General features: G+C 35.4%; 1 protein-coding gene across 2 annotated transcripts in view; it reads left to right on the top strand.

The window, feature by feature from the left end:
- LOC126893184 (lysine-specific demethylase 6A) overlaps window positions 1-15,052 on the top strand; it is a 434,968-nt gene that overhangs the window by 407,198 nt on the left and 12,718 nt on the right. For both annotated transcript variants that reach the window (XM_050663138.1, XM_050663139.1), the window contains 3 exons: window positions 3,983-4,418; window positions 11,484-11,626; window positions 11,681-11,843. In XM_050663138.1, the coding sequence (XP_050519095.1) occupies window positions 3,983-4,418; window positions 11,484-11,626; window positions 11,681-11,843 (742 nt within the window). The remainder of the gene's footprint in view (window positions 1-3,982; window positions 4,419-11,483; window positions 11,627-11,680; window positions 11,844-15,052) is intronic.

The following is a 15,052-nucleotide window of genomic DNA, read 5'->3' as shown; positions in this document are numbered from 1 at the left end:
ACTATATTACCCTCTTAGAAAAATGAAAAATGCAAGAAAAAAATATAGAAAATGGATCTATCAGGCTCGTAACGGATCAATAAATCATCTTGGAGGAGATTACTAACTCAGTGAGCTTTATTAGTGGACTGTTTAGCATAGGGTGAATTTAAAATAGAATAAAAAAAAAATAACAGTAAAAAAACCAGACCTTAAAGTAAATTGTAATAAAAATATTTCCTACCTTGTCATTTCTCGTTGCACAAGCTGGAGCAGGCCTGCTATTTTTCGTACTGCTATTGCTGAGTAGTATAAAGTATAAATCACTCGCGAGGACTATATTGAGTTTCTATACACTTTTCGGAATGATTGTAAGTGACTGTTAACCAAGAGAGTTGGTTGGCGAATTGTCTTTTTAAAATGAGGCGAGTAGGCAGGTAATTACATACAAAAAACTTTAAGGTTTTTACTTGAAAATAATGATAAAAATTAATACATACTCACTGAATTAGGTATTGGCCTACTCGTATATACGGGGTGTCCCATAATATTGAAAAGAAAATGAATTAAAATATTCTTTACAAAAACAAGAAAATTAAAAATTGTTATTCCTACTTATGTGGACGAACCAAATATTAATATTGCTAAATAGTCAAATTAAGCAGTAGGTAACTTTTTGTAGACATCCACATTGTTGTCATATTTAAAGTTTGTTTTACCAAAGAGTTTCAATTAAGTTACTTTACTTACTTTACTCCTTTTGATTTCATTTGGAACATAGGGCCTCTACAGTCCCCCTCCATTCATCTCTGTTTCTGGCCAGGGCTTTCACCTCTTTCCATGTTAACCTATTGTCTTCTAGCTCTCTGATAATATTTCTTTTCCAGGATGTCATTGGTCTGCCTTGTTTTCTTTTTCCAGTTGGTTGGTAAGCCAGGGCTTGTTTGGTTATATCATCTTCATTTTTCCTTAATATGTGTCCAAAAAACTTCCATTTGCGTCTATTTATCGTTTTGGCTATCGGCTCTTGATTAGCTTTTCTTCAAAGTTCCTTGTTACTTATCGGATTTGGCCAATATGCATATTTGCAATATTCGTCTAAGGCATCTATTTACAAATGTTTGAACCTTTTGTATAATCTTTTTCTCTATTTTCCAAGTTTCTGCTGCATATAGCAGAATGCTCTTTACATTTGTATTAAATATCCTGATTTTGGTTTTGGTTGTTAATTTATTGGACTCCCATGTTTTCTTCAGCATATAGAACGCATTTTGGGCTTTAGTTATCCTTCCATTAATTTCCTCTTCTATTCCACCGCTAGCGTCAATTATGTTTCCCAGATAGCAAAACTTCTGTACATTTTCTACTTCTTCTCCTTCAATGAATATACCCATTTCTCTTTCCGTATTTATCTTCATAAGTTTGGTTTTTCTTGTGTTAATCTCTAATCCTATTTTTCTTGCTTCTTTTGTCACCTTTTCTGTTTTTTTCTGCATATGTTGTCTTTTTTCGGACACCAGACATATATCATCCGCAAAGTCTAGATCTTCAAGCTGACCGAAAGCATTCCATCTAATTTCTGTTTTATTTTTCGTTGCCTTCTTCATGACCCAGTCCGATTAAGATCAAAAATATGGTTGGAGATAGAATACACCCCTGTCTGACTCCACTGTCTATGTTGATTGGTTCTGTGAGTTTCCCATTGTGCATGATTTGTGCGGTATAGTTTGCATAGAACATTTTGATAATTCTTATGTATTTTAATGGAATTCCATATCTCTTTAATATTTCCCACATTTCTCTGTTAATCCGGTCAAAGGCTTGTCTAAAGTCAATGAAATTTATATAGATTTTGCTCTGCCATTTTATTTTTTGTTCTACAATATTTCTTAATGTGTTAATATGATCTGTGTCTTATGTTTGATATTATGGAAATAATATACTTTTTATTATTTTAAAGTTTTACTTGAAGTCACATGTTACATTCTATATATTGAGGTTATCTTATGTGTGGCGTTACATGAAGTTGGCTATGGTAGTTGTCATATGCTTAGAACATAAATTAGTTCTGACGTAATATGAGACAATCTGTGCATGCTTTATTACTTCTGAAGCCCGCTTGGTTTGGTGTTAACAACTGGTCTATAGTTTCTTTCATTCTTTCTAGTATCATCCTTGTCATGACTTTACTCACTGTAGAAAGTAGTGTTATTGCTCGCCAATTGTTGCAATTCGTTTGATCTCCCTTCTTGGGTATCTTTACAATTATACCTTTTTTCCAATCATCAGGTATCCTCCTGCCATATTTTGTTTATTAGTACTTACAGGATTTCTTACGATGCTTCTCTATCTGCTCAAATTTAAGTTAATAGACTCATACCCCAGACGACTATGAATTGGAGCAAAACTAATATGATACACAATTTAATTTTTCTGAATTAGAATTTATTTAACTACTATAAATTGAATGGATACAATAAATCTTATTTGATGTGCTTTTGACAATTAATCAACAATATATCACACTTTTATCAACTACCATAATAATTATAAAATAAACAAAAAGAAAAAGGAATGTCTACTGGGCAATAGTAGATTTCTACACAGAAACCCATTTCTTAACATTACTTATAATAGAAATACTTAAAAATAAAATAGCAAACTCCAGTTTGCTTTCTTCAAGATGTGGAACTAGGTAGAAGAGATAATAACTCAAGTTTTAGGGTTGTAAAACTACCAACCACAGAGTCTAGGTAGGGTCGTGAGGCAGAGCCCCAGCTAGCGGGACTCCTGAGCGTGCAGGCGACTCTCGGAGGAGCCCATGTAGACCACAAACCATACATACTCATAGACTTTTCACGTAAATTGTCAAGGTCAAGACAGCAAATTAGTTACCATTCCAATCCAGAGATGTCGCTGTCAGTCAGTTCGCTTGTCATATTTAACAACTGACAGTTGACAATTAAATTAATTTGTTATTTACTTTTTATTTTACAGTTTGTGGTTTAATTATTTTATTATAGTGGTGTTACGTTTTTAATTAGATTTAATCACAATTTTAATCAATTGTATTAACCTCCTCTCCGTTTTTATGAGTAGAATTTTTAGTTTACATTGATCATCCCGTGTTGTGTTTCTCCACATTAAAAAAAACAATATAATAGATCCTGAAACAGTTTATTCCAATAGACAAGTGTGTCATCAACATTTCGGGCCTATATATTTTTGGAGGTTTGTAAAAGATTATAAGGTCTGATGATCTAAACAATCATCCTACAAGATTCTTTCAAAAAATTTCATTCAACTCAATATTACACATCAGTGCTTTCACGTGACACATGGCAGTAGTGTTTAGCATTTTGAAAACAAATTGGAATATTTGAAGTTTTCAGTAAAATATTGAATAAAACATTGAATTGTCATTATGTTGTTTTAATTTCCTGCGAAATTTCATCAAAAATCCTGCAAAATTTATAATTTGAAATTCCCACATAACTAAAATTTGTCAATTTAGTTCCCATTCCAATCAAGAGATGGCGTTAATTCGATCCGAAAGATTAACATGGTCGTGAAACGTCTATGAGTATGTATGGTTTGTGGTGTAGACTGAGATACCGAAACTTGGAACCGCCGGTTTTTACCCTTTCTGCGCGTTGTAACCGGGAATTCCAAGATTTCTGCCAATGGAAAAGGCGGACGGTCGGGAATCCCAAGATTCCGACCAATCCAGAGAGAAAAAGCACATCGCGAGTATCGCGGTCCGCTGACCAAGACCCGCGATGACAGGACAGACCTAGCTATATTTATTAGAAAAAAAGTTGTCTGATCACGTGATGCTCGCAAACGATGGTCTATTACCATGATCTGCAATATCTATGTGGTGGAGTGGACGTACATGTAATCTAATGTTTCTCCGATCGATTGGTATTAGTAATGAACTTCATAAAATCATTGGTAACATTGTTTTAGTACCAAAACTATTTTCAATGTATTTTTTTTCTAGGGGAGAAGTAATCAACGGTAACATCAACAATTCCATCATATCAGACACAGCTCCTCCTCCAACTCCGCCAGATCCGCCTGCAGTGAAGTTGAATCACCAGCAGCTGTTACCTCCCACTCCTTCAGTATACCTTGACAACAAGAAGCATGCGTTCAGTCCGCAATTGCAAGAATTCTGCTTAAAACACCCCATAGCTGTGATAAGAGGATTAGCTTCGGCTCTAAAACTAGACTTAGGCTTATTTTCGACGAAAACTTTGGTTGAGGCTAATCCTGATCACAGCGTGGAGGTGAGAACGCAGATTCAGCAACCGTCTGATGAAAACTGGGACCCACAAACTGGAAGAAAAGTCTGGGCGTGTATTTCCCATAGATCCCATACGACTATAGCCAGATATGCGCAGTACCAGGCTTCTAGCTTTAAAGAAAGCTTAAGGGTATGTATAAAAAGTTTTGGATTTATTTTAGCGTACGAAATTTTGCCATTTTTAGTACAGGTGTGCATAGTAGTTATCTTTGAACATCTAAATTCTTGTCATGTAGCCAGGTTTTTGTGCATTTGCTGCAGTTAGTAAGAAATTTAGAGTGGATTCCATCAAACACAGGTGCTTTTCCAGTACTGTCGTCTTTAAGAGCAACTACCTACTTTTACTTTTTCGAATCTGGATTCTATTGCAGTTTTTCTGCCCAATATTGGCCAGATTGGGCTATATCTATACCCTTTTTGCCTATGTATTTGCGAGCCACAAATCATGAGAGTGCATTGTGATGGGCAAAGTCTGCATACTCTCAGGTGCTCCACATTCTGTATTTCCCCATATTCACAAAGTGCGTCGTTATCTGTGTTTATACCCCATTTAACGAGGTTCTGTTTTACAAGGGCAACGCCGGCAACGTATACGATTGAGTGTCCGCCAGGTTCTCCAGTTCAAGTTCATTCCAGTAGGTGGTCCTGGGTGTAGGGGTAACATTTCGTTTGGTTCGACACTGACATTTCACATAAACCATTTCCTTGATTTAAGGCGACTGGTTCCTAGCGGTTCGTCAAACCCGTATAATTGGTGCCTTTCATCGAAAGTTTGCTTGAACTTCTCCACATATTGCGAGGCACATATACAAGTCTTCTGGTGATGCGAATCCAGTCTGGTGATCGGTACAGTAGGAACAGAGGGGTAGATTTCATACAGCCGGTAGTTATTCTTCTTCTACGGCACTACAGCCCAAATTGAGCCTTGGCCTCCTTTATTTTTTGCCTCTACACTTGCTTGTCTGTGGCTGCTCTTCTCCATACACGGACTCCCAGCGCTTTCTTGGCTTTCCAACCGGTCTTTTTCCCTGCATTCTAGCATTCAGTGCTCTTTTTGGTAGCCTATCCTCTCCCATTATTATCACATGTCCGGCCCATTGCAATCTTTGTATTTTAATGAAGTCTGACAGGGGTGCTTCCTTATAAAGTTGATAAAGTTCCTTGTTTTATCCACTTCTGAAGATTCCGTTTTCCCTCACAGGTCCTAGTATTCTCCTCAGTACTTTGCTTTCGAATGTGTCGAGTTTGTTTTTGGATGTTTCTTTCAGGACCCAGGCTTCACTGCCGTAGCATGTTATTGGTCGAATTAAAGTTTTATAGATTCTCATCTTTGTATTTCGGTGGACACTTTTAGACCGAAATATATGGGAGAGGCAAAATAAGCTCTGTTTGCCTGCGTTATTCTCTTGCGTATTTCTCCATCTTCTGATCCGTCGGCATATATTTCTACTCCCAGGTATGTAAATTTTCCAACCGTTTCAATGTCATCTTCATGTATAATGTTTTGTGGGACTATATTTCTTCTAGTCTGAGTCATTATTTTGGTTTTTTCTGTGTTAATTTCCAGACCTAGCATTTTTGTTTGTGTTTTTAACTCTGCGTATGTTTCCTGTGCTACTGTTGATGTTCTACTCATAATATTAATATCATCGGCATAAGCGGCCAGTTGAACCGTTCGGTTGGTCAGTAGGTTTCGTCGTCCAGTTTGCATTTGCCTAACCGCATACTCCAGTGCCAGGTTAAACAATGTTGGGGCCAGCCCATCTCCCTGCTTTAGTCCCTGCGAAATTTTGAAAAAGTCTGTCCGGTGGTTTTGTATTCGTACACATGCCTGAGTTTCATCCATTGTGGCTTTAATGAGTCTTATTCGCTTGTGTGGTATTGCCAATTCAGCCAATATATAGTATAGCTTGTTCCTTTTGACTGAGTCGTATGCCTGTTTGAAGTTTACAAACCCGTTGTGAACATCAATATCGTGTTCCCATGATTTGCTCAAGATCTGTTTGATCCAGTGTCGATCTTCCCCGCCGGAAGCCCGTCTGATACTCTCCAATAATATTTTCTGCTAGTGGTTGGAGCCGCTGGTTTATAATATACGTGAGGACTTTATATGCTGTACATAGAGAGATTACACGGTAGTTTTTGCACTGGAGTTTGTCTCCTTTTTTATAGATCGGGCATACTATACTTTTCTTCCGGTCGTCGGGTATTTTCTCTTCTTGTCGTATGTCTTTGATGAGCGCGTGGATGTGACTTGCTAGGTGGTCGCCACCTACCTTATACAGTTCTGCTGGTATTTCGTCAACTCCCGGAGCTTTATTGTTTTTCTGGGCCTTAATAGCTTCGAGAACATACTTTATAGTTGGAGCTTCTACTCCATTATCTACTTCATTCTCTGCTACGTAGTTCATACCCATTTCATCTTACATGTCTACTTGTGTTGTGTTCCAAGTAGGGTCTGAAAATAATGCTTCCAGGTTTCTGTGACTTTCTGTTGGTCACTAATTATTTGCCCACTTTCATCTTTACATAGACTTGTTTGAGGTTTATATCCACTTCGTTATCATTTTTAGGTATTTGTATGCCCCTCTAATTTCGTTGTTTTTGAAATTTTCTTCCATTTTTTCTATTTATCTATTTTCATAGGCTCTCTTTTTCTTTCTTCATATCTTGTCTGCTTTCCGTCTTGCGACTTCAAATAATGTTCGTCTTTCCCGTGTTCTTCTTGTTATGTACATTTTGTGTGCTTCATTTCTTTCCTCTATTGCTTGTCTGCACTCGTCATCAAACCATGCTCCTCTTCTCTCCTTTTTCTTGTTTCCCAGGGTGGACGCTGCTGCTGTCAGTACTGCTGTTTTGATATTACTCCATTTGCCCTCTATGGAGTGCAGTTCTAGTGTCCTTAACTCATTTACGACTTCTTGTTCGAACTTCTCTTTACATTCCTGGATCTTCAGTTTTTCCAGATCCAGTTTGTTTGTTCTTTGTTGTCTTTTGTTTCTTTCCCTGTTAACTCTGCATCTAAATTTGGTTTGTAGTAAAAGACGGTCTGATCCACAGCATGCTCCTCGTCGTCTTCTCACATCGAAGATACTACTGGCTGCCCTTTTGTCTATCAGCACATGGTCAATTTGATTGGTTGTGATTCCATCTGGTGAAATCCATGTCATTGTATGTATGTCTTTATGTGGGAAGCATGTGGAACATATAACCATGTTTTTACTGGTGGCAAAATTTATCAAAAACTCCCCATTCTCGCTTGTTTCATTATGCAGTGAGTGTTTTGGTAGTTATTCTACATGTTTTATTTAATGCCGTGGTGACTTTTGGGCGTATCTAGATCTATCCCAGACGGGACAAGCATATTCCCCTGCTGAGAAACATAAGAACTCAGCTGTTGACTTTAAAACCTGTGGGTTTGCACCCCATTTGCTGCCTACAAGCTTCAGGAGAATGTTGTTTCTCATAGTAACCTTTTGTCATGTACTCCGACAGAATTTATTTATAGGTACCCCGTCAAAATAGCCCCGTTGATAAAGGTCCGACGAAATAGCCTCGATATAATATCCCGCACACAAAACAGCTTCGACAAAATAGCCGCGGAACAATAGCTCGCCCACAAAATAGTCCCGACAAAAAAGCTTCCTTCAGAGATGATCATGAAATAATTCCTTAAAAATACATTTTTTTCAGAAATGGTAATTATCTTCTAATTCAGATGTTTATCTGAATCATATTAAATAAAAATGGTCTTTTCAGAGAACTCGAACCCTATGTCTTCTGTTAGGTCAAGTTCTTATAAATTCTGTTATCTAAAGCAGTGGTTCTCAACCTTCTTGAGTGATTTACCACAAAATACATTTTTTTAGTATCACCTAACCGAAATATCTACCTAGCTCATAGGTAATCTAATTAACTATAAAACTATAATAGTGGTGATTTTGGATAAGTTTTTGCGTTTTGCGTACCACCGCAAATAATAATATGTACCACCAGTGGTACATGTACCACAGATTGAGAACCGCTTATCTAAAGGATTTGACAAACAATTAGGCTTAAGTTAAATGCGACTACTTTTTGCTAATTTGTTGGGATATGGCAAAACTCTGGAGTATGTTAATTAAAATACACTGCTTTTATGTCATTATGTGTTCTAGTATGATTATTTGATATATATACCTACTTAGTATTGATTTGACAGTCAACGTGTCGGAAGCATCCCAATAATTTCATTTAATATGAGAGTTTGTATGGACTGAACCCTGTAAAGCATGTTAATTAAAATACACTGCTTTTTATGTCATTGTGCGTAGGGTATGATGATTTGATATACTTAGGATTGATTTGGCAGTCAACCTGTCGGAAGCATTACAGTAATTTCATTTAATGTGAGAGTTTGTATGGACTGAACCCTGTGAAGCATGTTAATTAAAATACACTGCTTTTTATGTCATTATGTGTTCTAGTACGATTATTTGATATACCTACTTAGTACAGTAAAACCTCCGTTAACCGAAATAATTGGGGGAGGCCGTTTCGGATAACAAGAATTTCGGTTAAAAATAACATTGTTTTTTGTATTTTTCTTGTATTAAATTACATAGTATTCTTGGTCAAAGTTTATATTAAAAAATACTATGAGGTGATTTCGTAATGTGTTGTATATTTAATTGCTTTATTTAGTTGTATAAAACCATTGTTGACGATGTTCACAAATTAACATCAAATTGTTTCTGTTTTGCGATAAAAATTTACTTTTTATTGACGAAATTGTTGAAACTGTCAGCCGTTTCGGTTAAACGATGTTTCGGTTAACGGAGGTTTTACTGCATTGATTTGACAGTCAACCTGTCGGAAGCATTCCAATAATTTCATTTAATATGAGAGTTTGTATTGACTGAACCCTGTGAAACATGTTAATTAAAATACAGTGCTTTTTATGTCATTATGTGTTCTAGTATGATTATTTGAAATACCTACTTAGTATCGATTTGACAGGAAACCTGTCGGTAGCATCCCAATAATTTCATTTAATATGAGAGTTTGTATGGACTGAACCCTGTGAAGCATGTTAATTAAAATACACTGCTTTTTTTGTCATTGTGCGTCTGGTATGATTATTTGATATACTTACGATTGATTTGACAGTCAACCTGTCGGAAGCATTCCAATAATGTCATTTAATGTGAGAGTTTGTATGTATGCACTGAACCCTGTGGAGTATGTTAATTAAAACACATTGCTTTTTATGTCATTATGTGTTCTAGTATGATTATTTGATATATGTACCTACTTAGTATTGATTTGACAGTCATCCTGACTGTTCAATTTCATTAAATATGAGAGCTTGTATGCACTGAACCCTGTGGAGTATGTTAATTAAAATACACTGCTTTTTATGTCATTGTGCGTCTGGTATTATTATTTGACATACTTAGGATTGATTTGACAGTCAACCTGTTGAAAGCATCCCAATAATTTCATTTAATGTGAGAGTTTGTATGCTCTGAATCCTGTGGAGTCTATTAACACGGTGACGGGCAGAACGTCTATAGACGTCGAATTTCCATTGATGTAATGTGACACAACGTCTATAGACGTCATTTTTAAAATATCGAGTTGTAACAACAAATGTAACATTACATCTACAGATGCATATTAAATGTGACACGATGTCCATGGTCGTCGTCCACATGTTTACAAAAAACTCAACTCAAAAAATTCAACAATTTCCCTAATCTACACTGCGGTGCAAAAAAATCGATCCACTAAAAATTTGGTCATTTTTGATGTTTCGAATTTCCTAAACCTGTTGTCCGATTTAAGCGATTTTTTACCACGTTATAGCCTTATTCATTGACAATATCGTTGTCCGTCATTGTATACCGGGTGTACGAATCAAACTGCTTTTTTCTCAAAGTTCGCATCACCCTGTGGATTATTCTATCATTTATAAAATACTGAAATTAAAACCCAACTATAGCCTCAGGTTTTCTTAACATTTTGTCTTTCGATTCATTCGCTTATGTTGGATAATAAAAAAGTTACGTACTTTAACAACTGGCCATGTTCGTCATCAGTACAGGGTGTTTTCTAAATAAGTGCGACAAACTTTAAGGGGTAACTTTACATGAGAAAATAATGACAATTTGCTTTATAATCATATGTCCGCAAACGCTTCATTTCCGAGATACGAGATGTTCAATTTTTTTTACAAACTGATGATTTATTTATTGCTTTAAAACCAGTTAAGATATGCAAATGAGATTTGGTGGGTTTTAAGACGTAGTTATTGCATATTTTTTAACATACAATTAAAAATTGTATATTCACCATTGGCGTGCGTACGGGTAATATTATTGGTCATAATACCCGTTTGCGCGCCAATGGTGAATATTAAATTCTTAATTGTATGTCAAAAAATGTGCAATAACTGCGTCTTAAAACCCACCAAATTTGATTTGAATATCTCAACTGGTTTTAAAGCAATAAATAAATCGTCAGTTTTAAAAAAAAAATTAACATCCCGTATCTCGGAAACGAAGCGTTTGCGGACATATGATTATAAAGCAAATTGTCATTATTTTTTCATGTAAAATTACCCCTTAAAATTTGTCGTACTTATTTAGAAACACCCTGTACTGATGACGAACATGGCCAGTTGTTAAAGAACCTAACTTTTTTATTATCCAACGTAAGCAAATGAATCGAAAGAAGAAATGTTAAGAAAACCTGAGGCTATAGTTGGGTTTTAATTTCAGTATTTTATGAATGCTAGAATAATCCACAGGGTGATGCGAACTTTGAGAAAAAAACACAATTTGATTCGTACACCTCGTATACAATGACAGTTTGACTGTCTAGCAACAATATTATTACAGCGATATTGTCAATGAATAAGGCTATAACGTGGTAAAAAATCGCTTAAATCGGACAACAGGTTTAGGAAATTCGAAACATCAAAAATGACCAAATTTTTAGTGGATCGATTTTTTTGCACCGCAGTGTACTTTGCAAAATACAAAATAGTGTCACAACACTTGCTTATACATTTGACGCACTGTCCGTCAACGTGTTAATTAAAATACACTGCTTTTTCATTTCATTATACATTCTAGTAAGATACTTTGACATACTTAGTATTGATTTTATTTTAAAATGAAATTGTTTGTATATATTCGAAATATTCTTTCAGGATGAGCGTGAAAAAGCTGCTAGTGGATTATCAGACTCTGATTCAAAAGATTCAACACCATGTGGCGCTAAAAGAAGAAAAGTTCTACCCACAACACCTCCATGTCCAGCACTGAAGAACTGTAAGGAACAGAAAACCCTAAAGTAAGTGGTCTTTCTGAGAAATATTCTTAAAATATTTAATAACACTGTTTTCAGATTCGGGACAAATGTAGACTTATCAGATGAGCGCAAATGGAGACCTCAACTTCAAGAACTCATGAAACTACCCGCTTTTGCTAGAGTTGTGTCTGCTGCCAACATGCTTTCACACGTTGGACATGTCATTCTTGGGATGAACACGGTACAGCTCTACATGAAGGTAAGTTCTTTTGATATTTCTACTTCTATATTTTAGTTTTCTTATCATTTCTACAAGAACATTTTAAGTTTTTATCGTTCGTTATACAACAACACGAATTGATTGCCCAAAGCTAAATAACCCTGTGACACAGAAAGACTGGATAAACAGATAAAACCCTTAAAATAATTGAGAACAGAAGAAATCTTTGTCATAGTGGTTTACATAAAGGGAAAAAGCTAGGCTTGAAGAATCTCATCAACGAAATAAAACAAAGATGCAATGCTGGTAAACAACAATATTATCGCAATATAATATACAGGGTGTCCCCGAAAATAGTGCTTTCCTTAAAGGTATGGATATAATACACAATGTAGAACAAAAAAGTCCTATAACATTTTTTTCTAAAGTTAACCGTTTAAAAAAAAATTACATTGTTCTCCATATAAGCGAACTTTTATTTTCATAAAATTTAATAATTTGGCATCACTGTACAAGAACTGTTGGTAACTTAGGTTATTGACACCAAAATGTGGGTCAGAAAGGTAGACACCTGCAAAATAATTATACCACCCCACGCTTGAAAATCAAACAAAACAAGAATTTGTTTGTTTGTTGAGGAGGAAGACAGCGTTTAATATAAATACTAAAAGCCCATGCTGCAACTATTTTTGAACTGTGATTGTCTGTCTTCAGATTTTTGTATACATAATTGTCAGATTTCAATTTGCGTACCAAAATGTATTTTGATTTTTTGGCCAAACGGTTAAATTTAGAAAAAAAATGTTATAAGACTTTTTGTTCTACATGCCTTCTACCCATACCTTTAGGAGCGCACTATTTTAGGGGACACCCTCTATAACATATGTAAAGAAATTGAGAGCTATGATCAAAACAATCAGCCAAGAGATGTACGTATTTAGAAAAATATGCTGCATAACAAAAGACTTTAAAGCCAGCTTGGTCAGCTTATATATTTCTACTCCCAGGTATGTAAACTTTCCAACCGTTTCAATGTCATCTTCATGTATAATGTTTTGTGGGACTATATTTCTTCTCGTCTGAGTCATTATTTTTGTTCTTTCTGTGTTAATTTCCAGACCTAGCATTTTTGTTTGTGTTTTTAACTCTGCCTATGTTTCCTGTGCTCCTGTTGATGTTCTACTCATAATATTAATATCATCGGCATAAGCGGCCAGTTGAACCGTTCGGTTGGTCAGTAGGTTTCCTCGTCCAGTTTGAATTTGCCTAACCGCATACTTCAGTGCCAGGTTAAACAATGTTGGGGCCAGCCCATCTCCCTGCTTTAGTCCCTGCGAAATTTTGAAAAAGTCTATCCGGTGGTTTTGTATTCGTACACATGCCTGAGTTTCATCCATTGTGGCTTTAATGAGTCTTATTAGCTTGTGTGGTATTGCCAATTCAGCCAATATAGTATAGTTTGTTCCTTTTGACTGAGTCGTATGCCTGTTTGAAGTCTACAAACACGTTGTGAACGTCAATATCGTAGAATAGAATATAATAGAATAGAAATATGCTTTATTGTCACTGAAAATTTTTACAATTTTATGGACAAAGCTTACATACAGTCAAAAGAAAACATAATATCAATAACAAATAACAACAAGTACAATTTACTAAAATAAGATAAATCGTCAATATATGTACAGTATAATATAAGATATAAAAGCCAAGACAAAAACAATTTATTGCAAAATTTATATAAATTGCAAATTGAACATACTTACAACAAATATAATAAAATACATAAGGAACTGACAAGTGTATGCTACTGCGTATGAAACCCAATTTTCTTAGTTATTCATTAAGAAATTCTTCTATTGAATAGTATGGTCTTTTAGATAGATAGGCTTTTGTCATTTTACGGAACTTTGGGAAAGATGTTACAGATTTAAGTTGTAACGGGAGATGGTTGTACAGTTTCTTTGCGGAATATAATATAGATTTCTTTACTAACTCAGTGGATGGAATCGGTAAATAAATGTCAAAGATTGAATTTCTGGTGGAGTAAAGATGATTGGGCCTTGCTGGAAAGACATGAAGGTGTTTACGAATTAAACAAACCGTTTCTAGAATATATAAATATGGAAGTGTTAAAATTCCGTGATCTCTGAAGTAACTTCTACAATGTGTAGATCTTCTGAGGCCAAACAGATATCTTATTGCTCTTTTTTGCAATTTAAAAATAACATCAAATTGAGCAGCTGTACTAGAACCCCAAAAAGGAAGACCATACCGAAGATGAGACTCGAACAACGAAAAATATGTTATTTTAGAAGATGCTAAATTGAGTTCCCTTGAGACAGATCTTATTGCATAGCAAGCTGAGGCGAGTTTCTTACTTAACGAATCGATATGAAGGGACCATTTGAGGTTGCTGTCTAAAAAAATACCAAGAAATTTTACAGAATCAACGGTACTGATCTGGCTGTTATTAAGAGGCAAATGTTGAAGAGCTCCTTTATAGGATAATGCTACTATTTTATTTACGTTAAAAGAGAGTAAATTAGAGTCAGACCAGGTCTTTATCGTCAGTAGATCGGAAGTTATAGTTTCATGAAGAGATGCAATAGTTGACTTGCTCCAAGTGATACTGGTATCATCAGCAAAAAGAAAAATTTTCCCATCGATTTTTAAATTAGTGATGTCGTTTATAAAGATAAGGAACAGAAGAGGACCCAATACTGAACCTTGTGGTACTCCACATACAATGTTTTTGAGACTAGAGTCAGTATCATTTGCTCTAACTAGTTGTTTCCTATTATTCAAGTAGGATTGGAACCAATTTAAAGACATACCTCGAATTCCATAGAAATTTAGTTTTGTAATCAAGATGTCGTGATTTACACAATCAAAAGCTTTGGCATAGTCGCAGAAAACAGTGGCAGTATAAAGATTATTGTTTAGTGCTTGGTAAACCTCATGTAGTACAGAAAACATGGCATCAGTGGTACAATTATTTGTTAAAAAACCGAACTGATTTTGTGATAAAATGTTGTTATCAACGATAAAGGACATAAGTCGAGTTTTAATGAGTCTCTCAATAATTTTGGAGAGTACCGGTAGTAAGGCAATAGGTCTATACTTGCAGGCATCAGATTTTTCACCACCCTTATGAAGAGGAATAATAATGGCTGTCTTTAGGCACTCTGGAAATTTACCTTTTTCGAAGGAATCATTAATTAGAGAGACGAGGATTTCCAACACAT

This window comes from Diabrotica virgifera, chromosome 10, assembly GCF_917563875.1.
Source record: "Diabrotica virgifera virgifera chromosome 10, PGI_DIABVI_V3a".
Taxonomy (NCBI): domain Eukaryota; kingdom Metazoa; phylum Arthropoda; class Insecta; order Coleoptera; family Chrysomelidae; genus Diabrotica; species Diabrotica virgifera.
Note: the sequence above shows the minus strand (reverse complement) of the source record. Positions and strands in the feature narration are given on the sequence as shown.